The following is a 23,206-nucleotide window of genomic DNA, read 5'->3' on the forward strand; positions in this document are numbered from 1 at the left end:
CTCTATGCCTGTAAACAACTCATCTTCTCTGTCCATAGTTTTACCTCTTTCAGAATGTCAGTTAGAATCATATAGAATATATGTAGCCTTTTCAGATTGGCTTCTTCCACTTAGAAATATGCATTTAAGGTTGCTCGGTGTCTTTTCATGACTTAATAGTTCATTTCTTTTCAGTGCTGAGTAACATTCCACTCTGTGATGTGTTGGTTGCTTCTAAGTTTTTGGCAGCTGTGAATAAAGCTGCTATAAACATCCAGGTGCAGGTTTTTCTGTGGACATAAACTTTCAGATCATTTGGGTAAATGTTAAGGAGTGTTGACGGATGGATCATATGGTTAGAAAATGTTTGGGAATATAAGAAACTACCAAACTGTCTTCCAAAGTGTCCCACCAGTAACGAATCAGTGTCTGATGCTCCCCACCCTGGCCAGCACCTGGTGGTGTCAGTTTTCTGGATTTGGGCCATTCTTCAAGTATGCAGTGGTGTCCCAGTGCTGTTTTAATTCACAATTCCATAATGGCATATGAAGCTGAAAGTCTATTCATATGCTTACTTGCTATCATTATATCCTCTTTCCTGAAGCACCGATTTGGGTCTTTTGCCCCTTTTTTAATTAGGTTTGTTTGTTTTCTTATTGCTAAATTTAAGTATTTTCTATACTTTTGATAACAGTCCTTTATCAGATGTGTCTTTTGCAAATATATTCTCCCAGTCTGTGGCTAATCTTCTCATTCTCTTGACACCATCTTTCATGGAGCAGACAGTTTAAATCTTAATGAAGTCTAGTCTATCAACTGTTTCTTTCATGGATTCTGCCTTTGATGTTATGTCTCAAAAGTCATTGCCATACCCCAGGTCATGTACATTTTCTCCTATATTATCCTCTAGGAGTTTTACATTTTACATTTACATTTTACAACCACTTAAAAAAAATTTTTTTTAACCATCATTAACCTGTTGCTGTTGCTGTTAAGTCACTTTAGTCGTGTCCAACTCTGTGTGACCCCATAGAAAGCAGCCCACCAGGCTTCCTCGTCCCTGGGATTCTCCAGGCAAGAACACTGGAATGGGCTGCCATTTCCTTCTCCAATGCATGAAAGTGAAAAGTGAAAGTGAAGTTGCTCAGTCGTGTCCGACTCTGTCTGACCCCATGGACTACAGCCTACCAGGCTCCTCCGTCCATGGGATTTTCCACGCAAGAGTACTGGAGTGGGGTGCCATTGCCTTCTCCATCATTAACCTAGTATGGCCCATATATAATCTTATATCCTCTGGGAGGAGGGAATACAACTTATAATTTCCTGGGTTCAAATATGTTCTCAACATACCCCCAACTCCACCAAGAGTAATTAAAAATTAACCAAGGGTTCTTTACAATATGTTATAAACAATCGTAATTATGATGGTCTTTAGATCTATGCTAACACCAGGAGCACATATCACAGATAACCACAAAGATGAAACTTTAAAACACTGCGACTCTTATCTACAGACGTAGTAAACACGATTCATTAAACACCTCAGCAAATCTCCTTTCCACATGGATTATTTATGTAATTACAGCACTCACACCAAAAGACTTAACTGTTGACTATACTGCTAAACTGAACCCGGGCTGCCTCCTCACTGTGCACTGTCTACACCATAACAGGTTTCATCTGTTATACTGGATGATAAAATTAAGGCTTCCACTGAAAAGGAAACATCTTCCTTTCAGAATCTAAGCTGTTGATAAAGACAATTCAAAGTAACCAAAGGTTTTAAATATTCTTTTTGTCTCAGATCCAAATGATACTCCTGATCTCCATCCCTGGGTTAATCAACAATTTACCTCTGATTTCATCTGTTTAAACATATTTCCTTACTCTCTTCTAAGTTTATTACAAACCCATTACTTAACAAAGGTGTCTTATAAAGATCACTGTCAACACCTTCAGGATATTCTCTTTCAACCAGTAGTCAAATTTTGGCATTCTTTTTTCATAAGGCTCAATTTATAGTACACTGTTTATATCAACACCAAGAAACAGTAATCCAGGAAGAGAAACAGGTCACTGTGTTGATGGTATATTGGACATTTGAACAGAAGACTGCACTAAAGACCTGCTAAGTTATCTGACCTGGGGATGTAAGACACATAATATCTAGTGACTGGGAATAAATTTAAGTGGATCATCAGATCACATCAGTCGCTCAGTCGTGTCCGACTCTTTGCGACCCCATGAATCACAGCACGCCAGGCCTCCCTGTCCATCACCAACTCCCGGAGTTCACTCAGACTCACGTCCATCAAGTCAGTGATGCCATCTAGCCATCTCATCCTCTGTCATCCCCTTCTTCTCCTGTCCCCAACCCCTCCCAGCATCAGAGTCTCTTCCAATGAGTCAACTCTTCGCATGAGGTGGCCAAACTACTGCTGTGATTTAGAAGCCCTGCCTGCCCCGTCCCTTACATATATGTGTGCAACAACAAACCTGACACAGCGTCAGAGAATACAAATCAAAACCCACCATAAATGAGATACCACGTCACATGCCCTTAGGAAGGCTAACATGGAAAAGACAGATAATAATAAATATTCATGAGACTGTAAAGAAATCAGAAATTTCATACACTGCTGCTGGAAATATCAAATGGTACAGCCACTTTGGAAAACAGTTTGGCGGTCTCTTAAAAAGTTACACATAGTTACATTATGACCCAGAAATTCCACTCCTTGGTATTTGTAAGAGAAATGAAGATGTACATTCACACAAAAATCTGTACATGAATGTTCACAGTGGTATTATTCGTAATACAGCCAAAACTCAGATGTCCATCAACTGATGAACGAATAAACAAAATGCAATGCTTGGAATGTTATTCAGCCCTAAAAAGAATGAAGTACAGATATATGCTACATGAATGAAGCTTGAAAACATGAGGCTTAGTGAAAGAAGTCACGGAAGACCAAATTGGATGATTCCATTTACAAAAACTGTTCTGAGTAGGCAAATCCATAAAGAGAAAAAGTAGATTAGTAGCTGGCTAGGGCTGGAGGGTACAGGGGGTTGGGAGGTAGCACATAACGGGTGCAAGATTTCTTTCTAGGGTAATGAAAATGTTCTAAAACTGACTGTGGTGATGGCTGTAGCTCTGTGAATATACTAAAAATCACTGTACTGTACACGTCTAACGGGAGAATTATATGGTATGTGAATTATTTCTGTATCTCAATAAAGCTCTTAACCTGAGTGTCCAGTGCTTAAGCAACACAAAGGAACAGATCTTACTTTTGAAAGCAAAAGAGCAATGACACTTGAAAAGAATTCAAACATCTGCTCCATTTAAAGCTTGTAAAATGCTATTTTATTACATCAAATTTTCATAAATATAAGGTGACTGCTATGTCATGAGAGAAGTAGGGGAAAAAATCAGTATCATAGAAGAAAAAAAAATGCAATTTAGTCCTAGCTTCTTAAGTTTATAAAATGAAAGAATGGCTCTCCAAATCTATGTTTTCCTCATTTTAACTGAAAAGAGAAAAAATATGTTTGTGTATATGTGTGTGATTGGGCCTGGGCTGGATTCCCCCATGTAAAGGCACTCTTTCCACAGGTTCATATATATGCACTCACCCCAGTAACATCACCTCTGGTAAAAGTCTATGTGACAATCTAAAACACACATCCTTTAGGTTACTGCTACTGCTGCTGCTGCTAAGTCGCTTCAGTCGTGTCCGACTCTGTGCGACCCCATGGATGGCAGCCCACCAGGCTCCCCCGTCCCTGGGATTCTCCAGACAAGAACACTGGAGTGGGTTGCCATTTCCTTCTCCAATGCATGAAAGTGAAAAGTGAAAATGAAGTCGCTCAGTTGTGTCCGACTCTAGCAACCCCACGGACTGCAGCCTACCAGGCTCCTCTGTCCAAGGGATTTTCCAGGCAAGAGTACTGGAGTGGGGTGCCATTGCCTTCTCCGCTTTAGGTTACTGGTGCCCCCTAAATTAGTAACTGAAGAAAATGCCAAGGGCCAGATTTAGGATATACTTGAATCTCCTTCTGGCTAATAAGACTCTTCTAAAGAATAATATACTTAATAAACAGTAAATTAAAAATAATTATTTCAAAATCTTAGTTAAGAAAACAAAATTGGGATTTCTTTTACGCCACGAAAATATTCCAGAAGATAATTTATTGTTCAAGGCAAAAGTCTGAGTTTTCTATTAAAATCTATCCACGATATAGTGGTTTATCAAGTGATGACAAGTCTCATATTTGGGGGACTTTTCAAGCACCATTTGTACCAGAATAGAGATATTACATCATTTGACAATCCTAAAAATTAAATTATACAAGATACCACATTTTTAAAGCTTAAATGTTTTAAATACTACCTCATATCTGATAAGTTCATAATTACTGTCTGGCACAAAGTATATATTCAACACTGTAGCCCTCTGTCCATCGACTTCTAATTGTACAAATAATCTAGAGACTTCTAGTCAAGATGGATACACAGGTACAAACACGTTAAAAGGCTAAAAAAAACTATTAAAAATAAGTATCTTCCAAACCAATCATAAAATTCACATGGAAATCCAAGGGGATGGCAATAGCCAAAAGAATCCTGAAAAGTAACAAAGCTGGAGGGCTAACACTCACCAATTTCAAAACTCCCTACAAAGCTACAGCAATCAAGACAGGGTAGTGCTATCCCAAGGACAGATATATAGATCAATGAAATAAACTGATGACCCAGAAATAAATCTTTACCATTTAAGGTCAACTGAATTTTCAACAAGGGTGTCAAAATAATTCAGTAAGGGGAAAAAAACAGTCTTTTAGATAAATGGTTACTCAAACAACTGGTTCTCATGACAAAAAACAAAGTGGGATCCTTTCCTCATAGCACACACAAAAATGCACTCAAAATGGATCACAGACCTAAATGCAAAACCTAAAACTATACAATGCTTAGAAGAAAAAAAATAATAATAAAATAAAATGCTTAGAAGAAAACACAGGTGTAAATCTTCATAACCTTGGATTAGGCAACAGTTTCTTAGACATGACACAAAAAACACAAGCAACCAAAGAATAGACTACAACAAAATTTAAAACTTTTGTGCTGCAGTATCTGATATAGGACTGATACCCAGAATATACAAAGAACTCTCACAACAATAATAAAAAGACAAAAAAATCCAATTAAAAAATGGGAAAAGATGGGAACAGACCTTCTCCAAAGAAGACACACAAATGGCCAAAAAAGAAGTGCAATGTTATTAGCCACTGGGGAAATGCAAATCAAAACCACAATGAGGTAGATACCACTTCACATCCAATAGGATGGCTAAAATAAAAAAGACATGAGAACAAGTGTTGACGAGTATATAGAGAAACTGAAGCCCTCCGTGTACATTGCTGGTGGAAAGGTAAAACGGCACTGCCATTTACAAACAAGTCTGGCAGTCCCTCAAGTAGACAGACGTAGAGTCATCTTTTGATTCAGGAATTCCACTCCTAGGTATACATTCACGAAGATAGAAACATACATCTACCTAAAAACTTATGAATATTCACAGCTGCATTATTCATAATAGCCAAAAAAAGTAGAGCAACAACCCGTGGATCCCTTAACTGATGATGGACAAACACAATCCCCAGGGGACAGCAGGGTCTAAAGACAGAAGCTACTTAAGGTACCAGCACCAAACAGAAGGTGTACAGGACAGGAAGTGACATGGAAAGAGAAAACAGGCAGGCTCTATGAGGGCTGCACTGGATACCTGACCATGAATCAAGTGCTGGTGAAACAGTCTGACAGTTAATTCAGAAATGCATCCAGGAATAAAATTCTTGTCCATGGCACGGGTAAGCATCAGAGAAATCTATGCAACAGGATTTAGCCCTGAGCATACCTGGGGATTTTAATTCAATTTTCTCAAGGGACAAAATCCCTCTACCTTGTAAATATAAGAATTGGTTCTGAGATGTGTATCTCAATGCGTGCCAGACTAAGGCAGAACTGCCCTACAGGGAGAAACAATGACAAGGAGGAAAAAACAAAACCTCTTGAGACAAACTTGCCAACAAATACTAAATAGATTACAAAGTATATGAGGAAATCCAGCACCACTTAAAAATAATAACAAAGCACAAATAACTAAAATTCCTTGTGGAAAAATTAGAAAATGCAAATAAAGATAATTTTATTTGTGTGCTAAGCAATTTCCTAAGGACTAAGTAGTGAGAGTTAAATCTACTAACTTACAACTGCTTTTTAACTAACCTTAAAGACACTTTAGGACTTTAAAAAAATGTGAAAAGTCTAAATTAGAAATATAGGACTTCCCTAGTGGCCCAGGGGTTAAGAATCCACCATGTAATGAGAGAACACTGGTTGGATCCCTGGTCCAGGAAGTTCCCACATGCCATGGGACAACAAAGCCTGTGAGCCACAGCTACTGAACCTGTGCTCAGAGCCCGGGGGGCCGGACCCCCTCAGCCTATGTGCTATAACAACCGAAGCCCGCCCGTCTAGAGTCCGCGCTCCGCAACGAGAGAAGCCGCCACAATGAGAAGCCTGCACACTGCGACTGGAGAGCAGCCCCCACTCCCCACAACGAGAAAGCCAGCGCGCAGCAACAAAGACCCAGCACGGTCAAATACATACATGAAGTTTTTTATTGAAAAGAAAAGAAAATGTTTTTGTTTTCTTTAAAGAAATATATTTAGGCTATCTAATTACAACTATCTTTCTCTTTCAAAAACAGTGTATGTTATAAATTCAAACCGAAATGGGTTGAACATGAAACAAGTAATGAAAACTACCTCAGGTTTAATTTGCAAAATGATATAGCAAATAAAACTCATTCAAAGAACAAAATAACTAACCTTTAAAAAAACATAGTTTTGAAGAATTTTTCATTTCTCAGTTCTTAAGTCAAAAAGCTTTTACTTTTAGAATTTTCTTCCATAAAATCCTGAAGATTGGCTAAGATGAAATTTCAGAGGCTGATTTTTACATATTTTAAACATCAAAGGAACACAAATTTGGAGGTTTCACTCAGTATTTCCAAGAACTTGTGTATTTCTCTAAAACATTTAACAAATTTTCTAATAGAAACATAATTTCTTTAATACATAAGACATTTTTACATCTCTCCCACATCCATCTCAATTCCTTAAATAACAAATAGAGCTTTCCAAATCTAAAATGTTTAGGTAAAATTACAACTAACCTTTATATATGCACTTGGGTAGATCTTATGAACAGCATCTCCAGGTGCACGCCCAGCTTCTCTGTCTAAGTAGTAGCTCTGTACAAAGACTGCGTGGTCACTAAGGCACCTGACCCAAACATCACCTTCACCTTTACATTCCAACTGCACACCTTTGCCTATGTGCAACCTTAGGAAGAAAAAGTGAGTCATATTTCATTTTGATAGGTATTTAAAAATAAATTTTAGTTCAGACTATACAGCATACCCAATACTGAAAATTTTTAAAGAATAAAGGACATTTTATTTTGGTTATAAACCGTAGCCAAAAGATAGATAGCCACTGTTAACATTTTTCTGTTTCTTTTTTTAGTATCCTAGTCACATGTAATAATGATGAGCATTCACATAATGCTTATTATGTGTCAGAAACATTTAATATAAATTCTCATTTAACCTTCACATTCAATTAAAATTAATTTTACAATTCAGTTCATCATATGAACCAAATGCTCAATAGCTATGTGTGGCCAGTAGTTACTATACTGGACAATACAGGTAAACCACTTCCTTTGTCACAGAAAATTCTACTCAACAGCACTGGCTTGGAGAGTAGACAATTTGCCAAAGGCACACAAATAGTGACAGAGTCAAGATTGTCTGCTTACACACACACATATTTCCTTAAAGAGTTGAGATCACACAATACTTAAAATTGTGTAAGTCTTCCTGTAATATTTCATAAGTATTTGATTATATAAATTTTTAATATTTTAATGACTGCATAAAAACAAAGGTTTATTAACATTTACTTAAGCGTTTTTCTTTTTTTTATCAGTCTTTCATTATAAGTAACATTTGCAGAAACATGTCTTCATTTTATGTTATTTCCTCTCAGTAAATTTGTAGAAATACTATACAATCAGAGGAAATAAAAACTAGTTTTCAAACTGGGTTCCATAGGGTCCAGTTACTATTCAAAACATAGAAACCTCATGAACTTTTAAAAAGAGACTGCATTTTATCAAATAACAAACATCTACCCTTAAAATGAAATGCTTACAAGTTCTAAATGTTTAAAATCATCTTTATTCCTTTATATTCAAAAACATAATTTACACTGAAAAATATAGCTTCAAATAGAAGTTCAGTTTTTAATTTTTTTTTCTTTTTTTTAAATAGGGGAAAGCGCAAACGTAGTCCCCTACCACCACAAATTATGCAGTCGGGTTTCCCACATCTGGGGAAATTGCAGGGGTCAGCACATCTGGAGTGCAACGGATAAGCCTCACCCTGGGAAAACCACCTTCGTGATCATGGTATCTCCCCTGCCAGGTAAGTATTAGAAGTTCAGTATTTAAAATGAACTAACTATACTGCAATACCTTGCTCTCTCAATGGCTTCTGTCCTGTGGACATTGGAGAGTTGACCCAAGCAAAAGCGATCTCCTCCAGAAGGGTCTACATATCCATCAACAGTAACAATAGGACAGCTTGAAGGAACCTTAAATGTCTCTCCTACTTGAACATCCATCTCAAAGTAAGCAATGGAACACCAATACTCAGGAGCTACAGGAGACAAATGGGAGAAGACAGTCACTCATGTGAGAAAGGTACAAGGCTCTCACTTTCACTCCATATGACAAAGCTTTTCTTAAAGGCTAAAGGAAGGGGAGAGCATCCAGGAGAACTGACAATGCATTACAAAGTAAGCACGGCCAGGTCTTCTATTTTTCAGCTTATTACCTAGCATTCTTAAAGTTAAAAAAAATATCATTTTTTAAATCCTTAATTTTGTTCTTACTTCAAAGTACTCAATCAACAGGGAATTTAAAGAATGGAAACAATTAGAATCATAAAATTTTTCCCATGATGTTTCATCTGACTGCACATAATATTTTCTATGTAGTCTGAACTTTAAAAAAAACAAACAAACAACACAGAGATTCTAATACATATTTCAAAGAAGTGTTCTTGAGTAACATCAGTCTATGGTATATATTTACAGATCCCTAAATGAGAGAAAGTACATAACCAAGTTAGACATTCAACGCTACAGAGTCAAAGTTAATCACACTCCAACTACACAGCCTCTGTGAGCACGAATTTTCAGCCGTCTCTGGGATGAAAGGTCATTTGTCCCACCTGTATTTTTGGTGAAGTCCATTTATAACTACTACAATTTTACCTTTGAGAATGTGTGTAGTGTATTCATTTAACAACAATAAATGATTTTAAATAATTTTAAATGATTGGGGGGAAAGAAAGCCACTATCTAGTTTGGTATGTAAATATAGCTAACCAATATTTCTAATTTTTGTTAGAATAGTTATTACATAGAGCCCACATATATGGAAATTATTTGATTTTCCTTTTTGAAATAACAAGTATTTATGGGGTACATGGGAATTGTTGTAGGCACTACATATACAGCAGTGAACAAGGCAGCTACTGTTAGCTACTGTCCTTATTTTCATGGAGGTGCAGCAGACAAATAAGTGAATAAATTAGCAAGATAACTCAGGTAATGACAAACACTATGAAGGAAATTTAAAAGGGTATGGGACAGAAGAGTGGGAAGGTCCTTCAAACTAGACGGCAGGGCTGCACCCTATCTGAAGAAGTCAGACCTGGAAGGCCATGCGCGTATGTGGAGACTGCAAATGTAACTCTCAGGAGGAAAGCCAAAGTCTAGAGAGTAGAAAGGAGTCTGACACAGGTGGGAAAAGGCCAGTGCCACCAACGAGAGGATTAACGTTTTCTATGATGAACCAATTATTTATCTGCATATTACTGTGCCATTTATGAACTTTGGCTGAACTAGAATATGAATAAAACTTTCAACAAGATGAAAAGATACTCAGTATGACCAAAAAACAAAACCCATTTTAAAACCTCCCAAAAGATCTAAAAATGAAATATGATAAATGCTTAAAATGTATTAAAAACAAAGTTCTTATCAAGTCTATAAGTATCTAATTGCTTTTCAAAATGTTGTCAAGGAAAAAAGGACTTCCCAATGAAGTATTAATAAAAAAGACCACATGAAAACTGGGTGATTCAAAATCTGAATAATGCAAATGTTCTGCCATACAGAAGAACCAACTAGTCACAAACACTCCTTTAATTATTTTTTATTATAATAACATGAAAACTAGCAATATATTAAAGTGTCTTCTTAAAAAGCTAGTTTTGAAATATTTATAAAGTTGAAACTTTATAAATATTTATATAGTAAAACTTTATAAATATTTATATAGTAAATATTTACTGATGTATAGAACAGTCTTTTGGACTCAGTGGGAGAGGGAGAGGGTGGGATGATTTGGGAGAATGGCATTGAAACATGTATAATATCATATATGAAACGAGTCGCCAGTCCAAGTTCGATGCACGATACTGGATGCTTGGAGTTGGTGCACTGGGACGACCCAGAGGGATGGTATGGGGAGGGAGGAGGGAGAAGGGTTCAGGATGAGGAACACACGTATACCTGTGGCGGATTCATTTTGATATATGGCAAAACCAATACAATATTGTAAAGTTAAAAAAATAAAATTAAATTAAAAAAAAAACTATTAAAAGCATTATATTATGCTCTAGACAAAGAAGCTTCATCAAACATAACAGGTGATATATTGGTTGAAGCTAAAACTAAAGAGGTAGTCTAAGACAACATAAAAATTACCCAATGTTTTGGCAGCAAAAAATGGTAATAGCACCTAAAAAAGATCTTTAAATAATCAGCTCAAAGAGTAAATTTTGTTACAAATAATATCCTGAAGTCATGAATGTTTTCAATGGTACTTAAAAAAATGAGATCCAAGAACATGCATTTCCTAGTTCATACTAAAGAACACTATTTCAAGGAAAGTGCCATAGCAAGCAGTCTTCTTTCCATGAGAGCCAACTGAGGGGCAAAAAGAGAGTTGTATTATCTTGTTTAAATAAGAAAAATATACTTTCATCATCATAAATTACAACATTTGCAACTGCACTTAAACCTTACTTTACTATTTCCAAGTCACCAAAGGGATTTTTGTTTGCTTAATATTTCACAACACACATTTCCCAGTGGCTCAGCAGTAAAGAACCTGCCTGCCAACGCAGGAGACGTGGGTTTGATCCCTGGGTTGGGAAGATCCCCTGGAGAAGGGCATGGCAACCCACTCCAGTATTCTTGCCTGTAGAATCCCATGAGCCTGGTGGGCTATGGTCCTCGGGGTCGCAAATAGATGGACAAAACTGAAGCGACCGAGCTCAACACAACAATGACACCATACAATAAAGCTGCATTTTGGCCGTTGTGAGGATCAAATGAAACTGACATCAGAGTTGTACCACAGACCAGGGATAAAAACAACCATCTAATTAACAGGATTATTAAGGCCCAGGAAAGCAAGAGCAAAGGGGTTATCTGGAGGAGGGAGGGTGCTAGAGGTAACCTAAAAGGCAATCCAGAGAATTTGGTGGTGTGGGGATATAAAATACCATGTGAAAACATTTTCTAGTCCACTTAAACCTACTATACAACTAGGAGGGAACATTCTTATTTTTAAAACAGGAGAAGGTAATAGGAAACACGCACAGCCTTTCTGGATCTCTCTGTGCTCTTTTGCTCCAAGAACCAAATGCCATATAGGTGACAAGCCTGCAGCCTCTCAAAGCTAACAGCAATAGCAAGACAGAATTTAATCAACTCCAAGAGAGCATTCTTAATGTCCCAACTCACCTAAAAGGGAGAGAGACTGTTAGTATCTGCTGACATAGCTATTTTTAGTTTCTTGTTCCTTAAATTAGTGAGGCTGAACTGGTCTCGTGAAGTCTACGGGCTGCTCATCACTGACCAGGGGAAAGGTTTTGAAAGACTGACTTAACAACATGAATTTCTTTAACACTATATTAAAAACTCAGCTAAGTATTTTTTTGTAATGGGGAAATGTATTACAAAGCACAGCTTTATCAAAAAAATGTTGTTCAATTATAATAGAAAATATAAGTCTCCAAGGCATTATCTTTAATTTCTTAAACAAAAGTTTAAGAATTCTCTTATTTCTCTTTATTCTCTTGAATAAAGAGAAAGTTAATCATTTGGTTAAAGAACCTACGTGGCTCATTATGAATTACTCTTTTTGTTATTTAGATCTGAATGAGATGTCCTGTGAGAATCTTTTATGAACACATAAAATCACTCTCTTAAATGGTAGTTCCAGAGTACTAGAATACAATCTGGATCTGCAAATCTGTGAATTCTGTATCCATGTATCAATGACTAAGACCACCTCAAGACACTGAGAAAAATTCTTCACTTTAATTTGCAATCAATATTTAATGAGTATTATCTCAGTTTCATAAAAAAGGAAAAGAGCATCAGTCAAAAGAAATTAGAAATGAAAGATCAGCTTCTTTCAAAAATATTCTCCAACTTAGCCATCAAAGTCAAAGCACATAACTCACCAAGCAGATGTCCTGTTTGAAACCCTTTACACCAAGGTAAAGACCAATACTAATTGGTCATTTCCCATTCTACTCATAAAATAGAAGCTTTAATGCCAGTGCATGGCACTACAGATGCGTATCCTAGTAACTAATGAATGTTATTCCCTAATCATCAGGAGGTGTTAAGTCTCAACATCAGTTCTATAATGAGAAAAATGAAGTAAATCCATCAAGAGGCCAAAGCAATTGATGAATCCAAAATTGAACCCAAATAACTAGCTCCATGCCACCATTCCCAGCTCCCTGCCACTGCTCCTCCAGGGTAGGCTCTGTTCAGGGCCCTCGTTACCCTTCCCCCTGTAGACCGCCGGTCACCAAGCCCTGAGAACACTGAGACCCCCCAAGCTGCTGGGGCCACGACTCTCAGTGATGCTGCCTGAAACCAGCAACATTCTCATTCTTAAGCCTCTAGATTTTCCTGGCTTCTCACAATATATTTATTAACATGAAGTAAGATTCTGATACAATGATTCCATTTATGTAATTTCAAAAAGTGGTAAAATCAAACTACTAAACTGGATTGTCTAGGGATGCATTCATCGTAAATGAAATACAAGTCCATAAAAAGCAAGACAACAGTTACCTCCAGAGGAGGGGAGAAGAAGCCTTTGGCTGAGGCAACGGTAGGGGAGGGAGGCTTCTGGCAGTGCTGCAGTGTGTTAATTTTCAGTCTGGGTGCTGGTGACACAGGTGCTGGCTTCCACACTATTCACTAGACTGTATGTGTACTGGTTTTATGTGCTTCTGTTTATTACATTTCTTAATTAAATGTTTATAGAAAGGCAAGACCCCTTGACTCACAAAAATGTGAAAATAAGATTAGAAATCCACTAAAAAGGATAATTCAGTAAATAATATGGTTATAAAAATGTATACATGTAACTACTAAATCATTGCTGTTGTTCAGTCACTATTTGTGTCTGACTGTTTGTGACCCCATGGACTACAGCACGCCAAGCTCCCCTGTCCTCCATCTCCTGGAGTTTGCTCAACTAGTAAATACGTATGTTTAAAAAATACTTCTGTCCCGCCAGCAGCGTTCTTCTCCTTATCAAAACAAACATTTGCCTCTCAAATCAGTAAAAGTTAATGAAAGTATCACATCTACTACTGGTGAGCATTGTAAAATGGTTCTCATACTCTGATGTGATCACTAAAGCAACGTGACCTTTTGAGATAGAAATTCTTTAAATCTCCTAAACTGAAATATGAGACTAATTAAAGAATAAAGAGCCTACCCTCAATGCTTTTTTTTAACAGCTAGAAGTCAGAACCAACAAAAAAATAGATAACTGAACACTATTTAAGAAAATAATGTAGATTTATTTGAGGAACTATGAGTTATCCTTTAATTTGATCTTATGGTTACTATAGTTATATTTTTAAAAAACCTTCACTGAAAATAAATATGGAAATATTTATGTATCAAATGATTATATAGGATTTCTACCCTAATAACAGGTAAGGGTATGAAAAGTAGGTGAGGGTATGAAAGAAACAAGACTGGCCAGTAGTTAATAACTGCTGAAACTGAGGAATGAGAATTTTCTATACTGGTATTTGGTATATGTTGAAATTCTTCATAATTAAACAAACTGGGGAAAAACTAAGGTGATGAAATTATGTATCTGCATCTTTCTAAGCAAAGAAAAACAGATACAATAGGACGGAGGGAAGAAAAACAAATCAAAATCCTATGTTTATGTTAAGAAGCCTTCAGTATTTTATTTCCAAACTTTCTGTTTTATTATGTTTATAGTTGAAATCTACTGAGCTATTTAATCTACTATTTTGAACATAATTTAATGCAAATAGTTTCTAAATTCCAATTAAGAAGAGATTCCTGAACCTACCTAAGACAGATACAGTGAATTATTTTTCTGTTCAGCATCTACTTAAGAGTCTTCCTGGCTTTTTAAGCTACAGTGTTACAGCTGTTCTATTTTGAAACCTGGTTTCTTCCACTGCACATTTATGTATCAAATGTTTGTCTTAAAAGCAGAATTTTGGTACTTTATATTTTAGCCAAAAACAGGAATCTTGTCATTTCTTTCAGACAGTTAAAAAAAATCAAATGTGAACAGTTTATGTGTGATTATATCTGTTACTCATAAACTGTTAATTAACTAATGCCATAATGAATATCATACTTATCTGAAAAGTTATTCTGCAGTTATATTAAAATCTGTGTGCATATATGTCTCATTGTCATTAAGAAAAACTAAATGTAGGTAATTTATTCTGAAATACACTTACCAGGATGATTAGAAATAGGAGGCTGGAATGCAAGCTCATTGTGAACTGGTGGCCCTAAAGAAAAGACAGTAAAAAAAAAAAATCCCATTTTTATTTATTAAAAGTTTTCCAGTGCCGAAACTTTTAATAAACCTTTAAATGTAACTATTATACCTTAGGAATTGTTTAGATCAAGTTTATACAATGTCTAAGAACTTAAAAACTTGATTTTAAAATTATAGTATGCAAATACTCTTGAATCACTTTTTTCTTGAATTGCTTTTGTAGACATTTAATAGCCAACATTTTAATGCCATATGCCAACTATTAATTTATAATACCTATACATGCAGTTTAAATATATGCAAACTTCAATGCAAATTACTAAGTAAATTATTCATGTAACATGTAATACAGTATATTTCATACTGTAAGATATAATTATAATCCAAACCGTTAGATCCATTTTAAAATAAGTGTTTATGATTTATTAAATTAAGAATATTTACAAACTGGCAATAACTGTGAGATCATTATGTGTTAAGACATTGTGTTAAATGAATCACATGAATTAATACATTTACTTCTTACAGCGTCCCTTGAGACATATACTACTGTTAATACCCTTAAGGCTTAGGGAGGTTAAATAACTTGCCAATGGTCACACAGGTAGTTAAGCATCCACACTCAGCACCCTTAACAACTATGCTGGCCACGCAGCCAGTAAAAGTTACACTCTCATAAGACAGGGAAACATAGTAACATAACTGTAAAAAAGCAAGGTACAGTAACATATTCACAGTCTGATAGCCTCCTCCCCCCAAATTAACACATATACCAATTATATGACTGGAAAGAAAAATGTGACAAAATATTAGGAGTAGATATCTCTGGGTAGTAGAATTCTGGGTAATTTTTATTTTCTTATTCACTCCTCTGTGTTATTTTCCAAGTTTCCTTTGGTACTACTGCTCTTATAATTGAGGAAAAGGGTTTAATATATATGAAAGATTTATACTCTTGATTTTATTAAGCCAAATGAACAATGTTCCTATTCTGCCTGAAACTACAAGCTACAGTTGGTTATCAGTAGGGTACCCCAATCAAGCCTGCACAGAATAATGACAGATTTAACATCCGTGTGTCTACGGTATGCTGAACTCTACAGTGAGAGAAACCTTGAGACCGTGACTCTCAAGGAGTTTCAGTCCACTTAGGATGGATATACAAATACACATGAGATCTAAGAACATATACAAAACAAACAAATGAATGGCAATCAATGTGGTGTTAATGAAACATCAGCAAGGAAGAAATAAAAGTGTTTTGTAAATATCAATCCTCTAAAACAAAGGTATGATAACATAACTATGAAAAACTGAAAAGCATTAATCATTTAATGAAACTAAATTGTAAGATGAATAAAAGATGTAAAAACATTTTTTAAAAAACAGAAAGAAAACAAACTTCAAAAAAGAAAAGGCCCTTACAACAAAAACAAGAGCTTACAGTAATGTCCGGGATGGGGCGGCATAGGCGGGTGGTGCTGGAGATGGCCGTTTTGGTGGTGAGGCAAATTAGGTGTGTATGGTGCAGTCCTACTTCCCGTCCAGGTGGTAGTGCTGTCTAAAAATTAAGGCCCACATGGATTAATTTGCTTTTATATAAAGTCTGCCTATTTTTTCTCAACTACTTAAAAGATTTTAAAAAGCATGTACATACTATGATGATAAGTAGCTGGCTGACCAGTAAATCCATTCTGCTGCTGTCCTGGCTGAGGCCCTGAAGCTATCTGCAACAATCCTTCACTATGGCTGCCTGCCAGTATACTGGCGGGCTGACCTAGAGGAACAAGAAGACATTAATATGGTACATTTATAGATGCAATCCTATGGCTTATACAGTAAATGAAGGATTAATTACACCTGAAAGTCACAACTATAAAGATGAGCAAAGAGTGGAACTCGCCCGTGGCCTATCAAATAAAAACCCTATAGTCATCCATAAAGGCAAATCTTCACTTGAAGAAGTTCAAAATTATTCTAATATCTAGCTGATTTTAGTGGCCCACTCTTCACAAATATTCTCCAAATGCCAGCAAAACCCCAGTACAGGTCCAGCCTATCTTAATAACTTCTTCAGAAGTACATTAGCTCACCCACAGCCACTCCATCTAGCTTTTGCATCTTTCTGTTAGGATTCCAAAAGTCCAGGCTCAAGGAAATGTTGAAAACTGGAAAGTTCATTAGTATCAGCAATGGTACTAGTAATGGCAGAATGCTAAAGTTCAATAAAAAAGGAGAGCAGGCAAGTATTTTAAATGGAATGTAATGGGTAAGGTGAGAAAGTTAAAAGGAAAAAAGGTAAGCTCCACTGTCCAGTCAACGCAGCATTTGCGAGTTTTAATAAATAAAACAAACCAAAAAAAAAAAAAAAATTCAGTCTATTTTGAAATATTCTCATGTACTTTTAAAAATCAAGAATTGCCTCTAAGAACACTATCATATTCCTGGATTTACAGGAAATTAGTTGCCCTCTTATATGTAATAAAACAGGAAAACTAGTCTATTCAAAACCATTCTATGAAATTGTTTACATTTTTAAGGCTTTATCTTTCGTGTGGAAAAAGCTAAATTTCTTCAAGCAAGTATTAAGTCAACTGTGCATCTCACTTGGAAAACACTAAAATTCCATAATTATTGTTACTGGCATTACCTCAATCTTTTCTCATCCATATGGGAGTATAATCAGATAGAAGAGAGTAAATGACACCATTGCCCAAATATGCAACAACAGCTCAAAGTATCAAGAAAAAGAAAATTTTTCTTCCTGCTACAAATCAGATTTCTGTAAGGCTAAGGTTATAAAATTAAAAGCTAAAGAGACTATTTCAATACTCCCTAAACTATTAATTTTTTAAAGATGATGTTTTCAGCAACCTCCCTTCCTACTCATCCCCCTCAAATTTTTACAGGTTATCTTTAAAGGTTAATTACATATTTGCTCTTATTTTTAACAACTGTACATGTTATATACTCTTAGCTATCTTATAAAAATTGTCACTACACAGGAGAAATTGAACTGTTTTAATTTAGAAAGAATCCCTGAAGATATTCAGGTTCCAACTGAACCTAACGCCCACTACAGTTATCTATACTGAATACGTTCATTACACAATTCCAAGTATAGACAATGAAATTAAACAACTCATGAAGTCTTTCAATTCCTCTATTTTAGTCATTTCTTTTCCTTTTTCTAATTTTATCAGTATACTTTTTAAGATCTAAGGAAACATTCTGCAACAAATTCTAAAACTTACAGTTAATTACTACTCATTGTGAAAATACATCCAAAAAACACCAAGACAAAATTACCCATATTTCATTCATACCACTTTTTCTGATCTTGACTAGGACTTGGTCCCAGGGAACATTAATGGTTAAAATGAAGTTGCATGAGCAATCATCAACAAAGGCATGCCAATTCAATCCTCAGATAGGATCAACAGAGGTAAGTGGCACTCATCTATGCTCAAGTGGCTATAATGTACCTTCTTTTATTTTCTTTCCTTACCCACTCGTTTATCAACTATATTCCCAAACTGGTTAATACAGAGATAACAGAAGCACCAAGTGATTAAAGGTTCAGGCTCTAAAGTATGTGTTTAACCTATATGGTCCAATCTATTTGGAATATACTGTCTGTATGAAGACTGTCATCTTGTGTAGGAAATACAAAGGATATTATTTGAAAAGGTAAAATAAATTAAACCAGGGGAAATTTGGTATACTCTATCTGAAATTCAACTGTAGAAATAAATCCTCCATTTGTTCCAAAGATCAAATTTCTATGTTGAACTTGATCTGATATTAAAATAAACAGAATGTGCTTTCTTTGATATCAATGTACAAAGTATCAGTCCAGATGCATCAACAATTCACTGCTGTTGTGGGCTGAGATACAATCTCCTTAGCACCGACGTACAAATAACACAGTAATACAAATGCGAAGACCCTGTTCTGTGATTAATTAAAAAAAGGAACGATGTGGGGTGGGGACAAATTGGGAGACTGGGACTAACACACATGCACTACAATGTATAAAACTGAGAACCAGTGAGAACCTACTGTGCAGCACAGGGACCTCCGCTCAGTGCTCTGCGGTGACTTCAATGGGAAGCAAATCCAAGGAAGAGGAGATAGACATACATATGGCTGACTCACTCTGCTACACAGCAGAAACTGACGCAGCGGCGTAAAGCAACTATACCCCCATTTTTTTTTTTTTAAAAAGGCCACTCCACTTGCCAAGCTGAAAACTGTCCAACATAAGGTCATTATTGCCTTGACCAGGCCCCAAGAAAAGCTGAACCTAATAGCCCTCTGCTTCCATGACACGGCAGAGAAGGCAGTACCTCTAAACTGGAAACAATCTTTTTAAAATACACTTCTTGTTAGGAAAAAAAAAGATACATATCATTTAGCTTTATTCCAAAATTGACCAGAACACTTAACATCTATCTTGAGGGTCCTATGTTACAAACAAATTTGTCAAGATCCTTTTTTCTAATAAGCTTGTACAACTGGAGACTGAGATGACAATTATAAAGTAATCTGCCAGATAAAGCAAAATAAAACACTGATTAGAGGAAAGTTTGCAATTCCATTAATACAGATTTCTATAAACATCTTGGTTCAAAACTATTTGTTCTCTACTTAAACATTTCTCTAAAATTTATGTGAAAGCTCAAAAGACTTCTTCTGCATGTAATAAAGTACAAATTAGACCACTAATTTAAAGCATTACTTAAATTCCAAGGGACTATACATCAACATAAGACGGTTTATGTCCTGTTACATTAATATAAATTTAAATTTTTTTAAATTACAAATATCTTATTTTTTCCAGGACAACTCAAAAACCTATCTGATGCTTGTTAACCCATGAAAGATAACCACAGTACTTTTAATATTCACTTACTCGGAGGTCCCCTCCAAGTGACTACCTATAAATATTCAATGGTTAGGAAAATTCATGTTGCTGACTACATCTGACTCTACAACTCACTTGTGGAAGCCACAGGAATGTTGGGAAAATTGGTGGTGCTGGTAGCATTAGACTCAGATGGAGCTAAGAGAGCTGGGGTGCTGTATGTCTCCGTCGATGCACGATTACTTGGTGGATGCTGGATGGTTTGAATTGAATGCCCTTCAGTGGATAATGATGGCTGTCCCTCAAAGTCATGAACATATTCATCCTTCACCAACATACTTGGTGGAGCTACACAGAAAAACAAACATATTTTAAAATCTTATAAGCTTTTATTCCCAGGAAAAAAAAATTTTGTAAGTAACATTAACAACACCTAAAATCAACTAGAGTGTAACTCAGAATTTTCTCATACAACTTTAAAAGCATTCTTCTTTATCAGCGAAAGCTATTTATTTAGAGATAGTGGCATCAGATCAATCTGATTAATGCCTTGAAATTTGAAGGCTACTAAATTCCAACAACCTCCAGCTATGGTCCTGAAAAGGTATTTCTGAGCTTCCCAATTAATAATCTAAACGTAATTATCACCTTAAATATATAACATAGGCAAAAATCAAGTGGCTGGAGAAAGTGTTTACCTCATTAAGAAGACCAAATTTGAGATCGAGTAATTAATTTTTTTCATCTTTTTGCTAATTTCACAGTGTAAAAATATGAGTGGGATCTGACAGCTATCCAATGCCAGGATCCAGCATTATTAAGTAATGTATTCTTTGAAAGTGAAGTATACTAAATGTCCCCTAAAAAATTAGAAGGAGCAGAAAAATCTCAAATGGTAAGTCAAACTGAAATTTCCTTGTAGAAACCCAACCCAAATTATGATGCTTTATAAATATGTAGTGTGGAAACTCAACAAACAACATCTCTCTCCTACATAGTTACACCTTAATGTAACCCTGTAAACTGACCCTACTTGATACAACATCTTTTTCTTGAACAAACCAGGAATAGTTAGTCGGCTTTACTGTGAGGAAAAAAAGAAAATTGAAATTGCATTTATAGTATCAGTGGCTCTGCCCAGAACTTCCCACTTCTTTTTAGGTAATAGTTTTGGGGTTTGCTTTTTATCTTTAGCAAGCAACCCTTTACTGCACCTGAACACTACCCTAGAATTTTACAATCTACTGAACTCTTAACACTAGGTTCTGTTCCTAGAGCAGTCAACAGTCCACAAATAGCCATTCTCTTTTCCATTAAGAATCAGCATGTAATGCTCCTTATCTTTCTCTATGTCAATCTTTGAAAAAATCTATTACACACAAATACTAATTCATTACAACGTGGCTATTTTTATTAAATTAGAACATTTCAAAGAGGTAAGAATAATCTATTGTTCAAATGTTGACATATAATCTCTTAAAGGACTTTGTCATGCATCATAATGAAGACATTGATATTTTTAAGACCCATAAATTCCACTCCAAAGGGTTTCTGTTTAGAAAATTGTATGGAAACAAAAAGACAACCAAAAGGAGCTTAACATATCATTGTATGTCAGTTAAAAAAAAAAAGAGTGGATCTAACCATTCATCACTAATGTTGGCTAAATTATAAAAATGCAAAGAAAAAACCATGTGGATATGACTGTATTTATTCAATTTTTTAAAAATTACACTTGTCAACAAAGTCCTATAATTTTCTCCATAAGATCCTAATATCTCTATTTAATTTTTGGAAATTTTAGGGCTTTTGTTGTTTATAGTGACTGGAATCTTTTTATCAAGATATTGTTATTGCTAGTACCTAAGGAGAAAGTTACTAATTTGAAGATACAGCTGGTTAACTTGATATTCATCGCTTCTGCTTTCCAACTGACACTTTGGCTTACTGTGTAATTTTAACACTTGAATTACGGGAATTCCCTGATGGTCCACTGGCTGGGACTAGGTGCTCTCACTGCCATAGCCCATGTTCAATTCCTGGTTGGGGAACTAAGAGCCTGCAAGCCACACAGCGCAGCCAAAAAAAAAAGATATGAAAATAATTGAATTCTGCTTTTAAAAAGTTACGTCTCATAACTTCTTCTTGCCTAACACATTGACTAAACCTTTCCAAGTGTAAGTTTGGAACTTCTACCAGTCTACAAGACTCTTTAATCAAGTAATTTAAAACAAGTTTCTTAGGTAAAACTGGGGTATCAACAAGGAGCGATGTCTCTAAGACATTTTTTCAAAGAGCAAAAAAGTTGGTTAAAAAACACTACTGTACACTATAATCATACTTACGTTTCAAAAAATCATACACTCTAAGTAAAAAAGCAAGGTCCAGAAAAGTGCACAATATGTTTTTGTGTAAGAAAGGAGGGAAATAAAACATGTATTTTTGCACAAAGAAACCCTGGAAGGAAACACCAGAAACTAATAAAAGTGATTACCTGAGGTAGGGGGGAATGGGGACAGGGGTGGGAGCACTTCTTTTCACTGTATACCTTTTTATAGTATTTTGATTTTATGGACCATGTATTGCCTATTCAAAAAAAAATTAAAAAAACATATAGTATATATTTTTAAAGTCCAGGAAACAGACATCAAACTATTAAGTAATTTCTCTTTATGGACTAGCAGTCAACAAATTAATTCATTGAAAAAAATATTTACTGAGCACCTATGTTCCAGGTACTGTTCTAATACTTGGGATACATTAATAAACAAAAGAAAGCTCACTGCCTTAGCAGGGCTTACAGTCTTTTATGACACTTAGGTATTTAAACAATAGTGAGCCCCTCCCAGCTGCCTTAATCTTGGGCAAGTTCCCTGACCTCTCCAGGAACCAGTTTCCTCGTATCTGATAAATGTGGATAATGCCACCTACCATGTAGGAGTATTATGACAATGATGATACAATATCTGTAGATCATTTTGACACAGAATAAGTACCTAGCAAGTGTTAGCTAATATGATTTAACCGTATTTTTAGAGCAGTCATACACGTATATAGATTGTAAAATGCTCTGTGAGGAGTAAAGAACTCACAGCGGACAGAAGAGCTGAAGACACTGAGCTCATCCTAGGCCTCTGCTCTTTAACACCACTAGCAAGCAGGGCACAGCCCGTCTGATGGAACTGCCACTGTCTTATTTACCTTTTCTTTCCTCCATTAGACTATGTGCTTCCTCGAGTGGAAAAAACATACCTATTTATCCTATTGTCCCTGGAACCTAACACAGTACCAGGCAATACATGCTCATTAAATATTTGTTAAAATCAATACATAAG

General features: G+C 35.7%; 1 protein-coding gene across 1 annotated transcript in view; it reads right to left on the reverse strand.

Moving 5' to 3' along the window:
* The window catches only part of SMAD4 (SMAD family member 4), a 33,247-nt gene that overhangs the window by 5,499 nt on the left and 4,542 nt on the right, over window positions 1-23,206 (reverse strand). The window contains exons 4-9 of the mRNA XM_010849788.1: window positions 20,007-20,219; window positions 16,662-16,781; window positions 16,449-16,565; window positions 14,961-15,014; window positions 8,591-8,774; window positions 7,227-7,395 (exon numbers count right to left, since the gene is read on the reverse strand). Of these exons, the coding sequence (XP_010848090.1) occupies window positions 7,227-7,395; window positions 8,591-8,774; window positions 14,961-15,014; window positions 16,449-16,565; window positions 16,662-16,781; window positions 20,007-20,219 (857 nt within the window). The remainder of the gene's footprint in view (window positions 1-7,226; window positions 7,396-8,590; window positions 8,775-14,960; window positions 15,015-16,448; window positions 16,566-16,661; window positions 16,782-20,006; window positions 20,220-23,206) is intronic.

The sequence above is a fragment of the Bison bison genome, unplaced genomic scaffold, assembly GCF_000754665.1.
Source record: "Bison bison bison isolate TAMUID 2011002044 unplaced genomic scaffold, Bison_UMD1.0 scf7180017864287, whole genome shotgun sequence".
Classification (NCBI taxonomy): Eukaryota; Metazoa; Chordata; class Mammalia; order Artiodactyla; family Bovidae; genus Bison; species Bison bison.